The following is a 7,908-nucleotide window of genomic DNA, read 5'->3' as shown; positions in this document are numbered from 1 at the left end:
TCTTTTACTTCTGTCATCTATGACTAGTTAGAAATGCAACTCTGGAGATTTTACAGAATTCTCACTCGATTCCCAGTTGTAATCTTTACTCAAATAAAGAATGACAGCTATTAACTTCACAGGCAGAGTTTTTATGTGTTGTGTATTTCTGCCTTAATGTCACGTCAACCATCAGAAAGCAGGGATGTAAATAACAAACTTTGTTTTAGGATTAAAGCAGCAAATTATTTTTTTGAAAGGATAAGTATTCATTTATTTAATCATAAGGAGGTCAAAATTTACAGTACTGAATCATTCAGATGCTAGTGTGGATTAAAATATCAGGCCCACGGTTCCCTGTCCAGGTTAGTCCAGAGCTGAATAAACCACAGAAATCTTAATTTTCTGTAAAATTTATTAACTACAGTTATTACAGGATTCTTGCGAAACAGGGAGGTGCCTGAAGTTTGTTTTTTTTATTAGGATTAATTACAAATATGGATATAAACAAATATCTGATGAAACAACTAAGTTTCCTATCATCTGAAAAACATTAATAACAGGATTGTAGGTACAGCCTTGGAGTTAGGACTACGGCGGGGACGCGGGTGCCCCCTTGTGTTCCTATTAGAACCTTAAATAGTTTTTAATTTGTTATCCCACCTCACCAACACAAGAGAGAAGTTGTCTCAATCATGTAAAGAAAACCTTTGCATTTTAGCGTTTTAATTTACATTAATAACCAATATGAAGCATAACTTTATAACCACTGATTCTATTATACTGCAGACTTCTTGCTAATTTCAGCTCTGTTGAAAACCACAAAAGGTGTCTTGGTTGTTTTTACATTTAAGTATAACATTTATCAAAGGAGATTTTTTTTTTCCTGGCTGCTTTAAAGCTCTCTAAAGCCGAGGATTTGTTGCTCATGCCTTGCTGCACCAACTGCATTCCTTTGTCACATGCATTTTTTTCTGCCATTTATTTAATTCACTGTGACTTTCTTACCTTACATACTCTACCCTCTATAGACTTAAAATCATCCACATGACCTTTCTTTAAATATACTACATATTGCTCGATGATCCTTAGAGTTGCTTTCTAACATCTAATGAACAAACCCTGTAAATGATATACCTTAAATGATACACCAATGTTTGCTTTAGCCTCAGGCATTTGATGACAGCCGTGTAAAGGAAAATAATGAGTCATCTCTACTGCAAGGGAGGTTACAGAGAGCTGCTGATCCTCCAGCAGCCACGTGTGTTCATTACTTGGATTTCCCAGCAGGTAGGATAGACACTGGATCTGTTTGCACTTCCGCATCAGACATCCTTTTGGAGCCCTGTGGAATAAGATATAGAAATTTATTAAAAATGTCAAATATTTCAGGACAGTTAAGGCTGGGATTAAGTGTTAGTGTTTTTCTAACAGATATTTTCCACTCATTTCACCTTCCTGCTTTTCTCAATTTGGCTTCTATTTAATATGCATAAGTATATGAGCACCATCTGCATCATGACAACCCCAGAAAGCTACTGCCTGCGGCTTTGCCTAAATGTATTGGTTATTTTACTATAATTTTCCCAGTCAGCACTGAAAGCAATTGTTTTTAGGAACTGGACTAACGTATCAGAGACATGTTGCCGTGTACTTGTAGTATTGCAGTTCTGGCAGAACTTTCTCTAAAATTTCCCTGGCCTAAACGGTTCACTGAAACCATGCTAAGAGTCCTTCAAGCATGATTAATAGTGTATTATGGCCAGCCTTGGTCTGCTCTAAGTTAAAAGAACATTAAATACTTTCATGCATGACAGGTATTTGACAATGTTAGGGTGATAAAGCTGTTTTACACTACAAATACAATTCTGGTTTTGGAACCAGTTCAAGACACTAATCCGGCTTAGGTGAAGGAAATGCATAGATCTAGCTATACCAACTAAATTTTTGACCAGTAATTGATAAAAACTTGGCATGAGTTTAAGATGCCTTGGCCTAATTTTACTGGCCTTGAAGCCATCGAAACTTCAGAACATGACAGCAAAATGGATCCACAAACACTGTTTCAGAGGTCACTGTTAACACTGCATAGGATGCCAATGCTGTTTGGAGCCAGATGCTAAAACCATTACGTGCTAAACAGAAAAACAGCACGACGAAGCTAAAGGTGACTGCTATGTGCTTTCCTTACAATAGGAACCATGCAAAGTCATATGCCAATTGTCCTTTCACACAGTGTGTTTCACACTGGAAACCTGACTCATCACTTAGGGTCACCATAGGGCTATTCTGTGTCAGACCAGGAGAGTGAAAGATCTCAACTTCCTCATCCCTTTCAGGGAAGTAAAAACAGTGGGTTTTTTTATATTGATTAGATTCTACCTCATTGATATTCTTTTAACTTTTCACCTTTGAAAATCTAAGTATAAGAAAGAGCAGCCAAAAATCACAATGGACTAAGAGAATCCCCTGTCTCAAACTAAGTGTAAACTTGTGCAGCCCAGCTGCCTGCAATGGGTTTGCTTTTGCTGACACTGATGTTGAGTTTGGAAGATGGTCTAGAACAGAATAAAATTTTGTGGCCACTTATATGTAGCAGCAAATGGAAGACACATAAAAAAATGTAATAGTTTCTAATAGCCATCAAACAATAGTAAATGACCTAGTCATTCCAAATTTCTCTAGCAACTCTAGAAACTTACGCATCAGTTAAAAGATTTCCCATGTTACAAGAGCAATGGAGTCTGTCGACTGTAGCTGCTCCTATCTGATGCATATAGATATTAAGGCATTTCTAGACTGATTTAGGAAACAAGATGATACTATTTGCCATTCTTCCTATAAATGGGTGGAGGGGGGAGGAGCGGGAACTCATTTGAGACAATCCTCATTTTGACTCATTTAGCACATTTGCAGAAGTATCCTATGTTATTTGCTTGTACTGCAGTCTCCCTGCTGCACCCATTTTCAAGGTGGTTGCCGATTAAAGCAGGAAGCTTTGAGAGAGACTGGCAGATGATTCTTGTTAAACTGGAATTTCCAAGCCCAGTGTGAAAGAAAGAACGAACTTTGTTCCTGCCCTTTTAACAGACAAATTCCAGCTCTGCCCTCAGATTCAGAAGCACAGGTACCACCGGCTCACGTCTTGCTCTCAGTTACTTTGCACAACCCCTTTCACTGCCGTGGAAGTTGCCTGCATTTGTGACAATTAAGCTGAAGCGTATTATTTTGGGCAGAGCACTTTAAAGTGCACACAGAGGAATGTCACGGTATTGGAGTATATTTTTTTTTCCAGCTTCTGCTCAGGAGAAGTTTGTGTCAGTATAGCAGATACTCTAATCAGAATAGGTCAGAATAGTTTCCACATGCTAAGCACTCCCAGCTTCTGACAACTTAAGTATGAGTTATTCCAGCTCAGAAAACAATGTAATTAATCTTTTTTTTTCTTTTTCTTTCTAATCTAATCTTTCTAAGACTCACTAAATACCTTTGCATTTTATATAGCTTATAAATGAATCTCTTTTACTATAGGAACAACCACTGGACCTTATCGTCTGTACTAAAACCATGCAGCCGGGCCATAACACTGTTTCCTTGCCTAAGTGCCTCCATTTGTATCAAAAATTTCAGCGTTTGTCAGCCCAACTGGGAGCAGATGCTTGAACTGAAGTGTTCTCATCAGCTGCATTCCTGCACTATGACATCCTCTTACTCCGTGCCCTTTCCCAGAGGAATCGGCAGATTCGGGAGCGTGGTGCTAAAATAGCTGCTATTGAAATAGCTCACCAGGATTTAGGAGGAGCTTGGTGGGCTCAGATTATGTGAGCAAGTTAGGCCTGCTGCATCCCCTGGTAAATATCTCCTGCTTCCATTTTATCAACATAAAGCTTAATATTTCTGCAGAGTTGTTACAGATATTTGAGCTGTTATCTTGAAATGGAAATTCTGGCATTGGTTTGTGTGTGATCTAATACTTTAACATTAATGATCACACCTTCCTGGGACTTAGTACGATCACCTAGATGTGTAGATTATTTTTTTAGAAGCATTGCAGAACTAGGTTTCTCAGGTGTGGGTAATCTTCTCAGGGTTATTAAAAAGAGGTAGTCATTTTCTGTGAGATATTTTCCATACACAGACCTCAATTTTGTGGTTGATTTTTTTTCTCCCAGTTCAAAAGCACAATAAACTGACCAAATCAGCTATGCTGTTATCAAAAACTACTTTTTATTTATTTATTTATTTAAAGTGCTATGTTCTATTAGTGGGAGAGGGAAGCTGTAGGAATACTATTGGCCTCTATAATTGCAACAGAAGACAAGGGACTATACAGCCAAGCTGTCTGGCATGCTACTTGAGCAAGCAAAAATATCTCACAGAATGCCTCTTCTTCCTCTACATTTATTCTGCATTTTTTTTCCCAAAAGGTCTTTTTACCTCTTCACAATCTCCTTTCTTAATCAAAAAGTTTTTTCTTGCCTTTAAGTCAGAGACACCTTTCCTGCCTTTCTCTGTGTCCTGAACTCGCACTTGAAAGCGTGTTTCTGTGCGCTTCTTCATATCTCCCTTTCTGGAATAATTCTAAATTTGTGTCTATTGTTAAACCCTATGAAAGATTTTTGGATACAGCTTGGATGAATGACACCATACAAAATAAAGTGCAATTGTCAACAGACAAACCCTTTCTCACACAGCAGCTACAGTGAGAATTTTGACAAAGGAGGGCTGTCAGTGCTTAATTTCAACAAAACTCCAGACCAGAGAAACAAATCTCAATTATCTCCAGAAATAATAGAGGCAGTTAACATTTGCCCCATTTCTAGATAACCTATGCCAGAAAAATGTGGCTGTCTTCCTCCCCTCCAGTTGTCGTTAAGAGATCTGTTACCATGGTTTAAGTGGTTTAAGTAACAGAACTCCTGATTTCACTGCTGGGGGGGAGGTTGCCAATACCCAGCGCAGGATACGATACCTACACACCATGCTTCTGAGTGTGGATCAGATGTCACACACATACATAATGGAAATTTCGTACAGAATTTGGAGGCAAAGGGGGTGAGGAAAAAAAAAAGTGCACATGAGCATGCATAACTTTGATTAGCTAATATAATTCACAGCTACATATAAAACAATACCCTGGCTTTTTCACATTGTGCTAAGCAAAACCATTTCTCCTCTTGGCTTCCCTGGGAGCCAAGATGAGTGCAAGCCAGTGCAAGTTGGTAGTTACTCCAGGTGAGCTCCAGGACTTCCTTGCTTCATTGAAACTACAGGAAAATCCCACTGATTCACAGCAGACCAAGATTTTACCCCAGAACAATGGGGTGAAACAGAAAGCAGAAGTGGCTGAACTGTTGCTAGTCAATGTTGCAGAAAGTTATTTTTCTTTTTTTCTTAATTCCCCTTCTAATATGTAATAATTTTGGTAATGCAAATTGCACTCTGTAGGATACATAGTAATTCTGTGAAATGTGTGCAAATTAAACACTTCTTATGATGTGGAAAAACATCTGCCTCTGAATGAGTCATACTGGTCTGCATGGCAGCCTAACTTTATAAGCCGGTGTCATAACAGGGCTAATTTTTAACTCTGCATTACCATTTCAATCTATATTGCTTGAGTTTTCTTCCTTCAGACCTGGAGATTGCCTAGTTTTTTTTCCTTCCTGTCAGCCTTAGAGGTAGGGTAGGGAGGAAGGAAGAAAAGCTGTAAGTCTCTCAGGGGAGCCAGATTCACTAGGAATTGTTACAAGTAACAGTCAAATGTGTTTAGGTTCTTTGCATCACTTGAAATTTGTGATGAAGCTCAGTTTACACAGAAGGTTTCCAAAAGATGCTAAAAATGACCCTATAGCTCTATGAATTCATTGGTGGTGTGGCAATTCGAGGAAAGAGGAGCAAACTGCATCCTTCCAATTGTTTATAAAAAATTATTTATAAAAAACAATGGAAATCTGCCCTCTTGCTCGAAAGGCAGTTCCAGGTCTAACCTGTGCTTTTATTTCTATATTTGTCCCTGAATATGGACAAGTGGTGTTGGAGGGGGGAATTTCCCATCTATTTAACACTCCAAGGAACCACTAGTTGCATCAGTAACACCAACTCAAATTTTTAGTGTGCTGAATTCTTTCATCTCTACATTTCAGGTTTCAGTGAAGGGGGCATAGCAAATTTAGGGTAAGATTTAACAAAAAAAAAAAAAATCAGGAAGAAAAAGTATCACGTGCATTTTTTTGTGTGCTTTAAGTAGTCTATAATAGATAGCTAACACGAGGCACTTATCTTGTGACCACTATGCTGGTTCCCACCCACCCAGTGGTCTACCTTGATTTTTTCCTTGCAGGGGTTTCCTGCCTTGCAGAGAGGTCTCATCTGCTCTGAAGCAGCAGCTGAACCACCATCATGGCGTTACTCTGGTGAACTGGCATCACCTCCACTTTTCCCTCATAAACACACCGTAATTTGTAGGTGGTTTAGTACTTACTACGGAAACAATTGAGTCATCCCAGTAGCCAAGGCACGAACCTCTGAAACAGGGGTGTGGGAACAATTATAGCTCTCCCATAGTAAACCGTACCCAGCTGTGAATCAGTACCCTGAGGCTCAAGTTTTCTTGCCTTTGCCCAAAAACTTGCTGTTGCTTGGCCTTAGTCCTGCAAGCTGCTTGTGAAGTTGCACTCCATCCGAGCACAAACCTTGCATGGCTAACAGCTTGCAGGCTGGCTGCTTAAATCAGCTGAAAAATGACTGAAAAGATAAGATCAAGTTAACGTACAAGGCCCTTAAAGAACCCTCCGAGTGACTGCCTCTTCTCTGTCTTCTTGAAGGAGGGTTCCTTTGAAGCGTCTCCTCCGTTCTGGATGGAGTCGGTCTCGGCTGCTTGCTGCTCCCTGGAGTCTGGCTGCTCCCTTGTTTCCTGTTTGCTGCCTTTCTGCTTGCTCAGCTCCACGGTAGACTTCTTGTCTTTTGAACTCTCTTTGCTCTTTTGGCCCACAGGTTCACTTTCAGCTGGGGCAACTGGCCTCTCTGTGGAGTTTAACGTCTAAAGCAGTTTCAAACAATGGTTATTTTTAGTGTGAAATGTAAACATTTTGGAAGGTGATCCATAAATATATTAAAAAATGAAAGGCCACCTGGCAGGGAGAAATCCTGCCGTCCAACACATTTTCATTTACAGAGTTTGGGACAAACTCCTGCAGCCTTGACTTAGGGAAGGACTCCCAGGGAGCTGATAGAATTACTTACACGAGCAAAGACTGCAAGATCAAACCATCCTTGCATAGACCTGCTTTATTTACGTGTATGTCTATGCTGAACCTTTTTTAGGAGGCAGAGATCATACATGGAAAATGCAGAGAGTCAAGAGCATGCACTGCCAACTGAGACCCCCCCAGCTTTTGCTGTGAAAGCACCCAGAAAGGGGTTTGGGATTTGGGAGAGAAAAGAAGTAAAAGACACCATAAAGCAAAGGATAAAAACAACTCCGCTATGAAACTGCAACACTTCACCAAAAAATAACAACATAGGGTTTGGCGATGGAAGGCCACAGCATCATAGAAAATTTCACGTACAAGTGCAAAAGGAGAGATAGCAAATATTCCAAGGACAAACACAATGACAGAGCACCTATTTATAGTAAAGGAAAGGATTCTGAAACTCAGAGAAGTACGGGATATGTTTGAAGTTCACAGGAGAAAAATCAAATCCGGCAAACAAAGGATAAGACAATGAAACTGTCACTGTTTGCAGAGTAGCAAATGACTAGATATGTTTTTGCTAGGAAGTCTGTTTACAAAATGGGATTTTCTTTTTTTCTGATGCAAAAAACCATATTGCCTTACCTATTAACATAGCTGTTAAAATAGCACAAAAACTTGCCATGTTGAAGAGCTGGAAATCTTACATCTGCCCTCAGGGCGCAGCCTAGAG

The 7,908-nt window shown here is 39.6% G+C and overlaps 1 protein-coding gene across 1 annotated transcript in view; it reads right to left on the bottom strand.

Annotated features, from left to right (window-relative positions):
• Window positions 1-381: 381 nt before the first annotated feature.
• The window catches only part of BCAS1 (brain enriched myelin associated protein 1), a 49,342-nt gene continuing 41,815 nt past the window's right edge, over window positions 382-7,908 (bottom strand). The window contains exons 11-12 of the mRNA XM_074157325.1: window positions 6,755-7,021; window positions 382-1,324 (exon numbers count right to left, since the gene is read on the bottom strand). Coding sequence (XP_074013426.1) covers window positions 1,250-1,324; window positions 6,755-7,021 — 342 coding nt within the window. The 3' untranslated portion in view covers window positions 382-1,249. The remainder of the gene's footprint in view (window positions 1,325-6,754; window positions 7,022-7,908) is intronic.

This window comes from Numenius arquata, chromosome 12, assembly GCF_964106895.1.
Source record: "Numenius arquata chromosome 12, bNumArq3.hap1.1, whole genome shotgun sequence".
In the NCBI taxonomy this organism is placed as follows: Eukaryota; Metazoa; Chordata; class Aves; order Charadriiformes; family Scolopacidae; genus Numenius; species Numenius arquata.
Note: the sequence above shows the minus strand (reverse complement) of the source record. Positions and strands in the feature narration are given on the sequence as shown.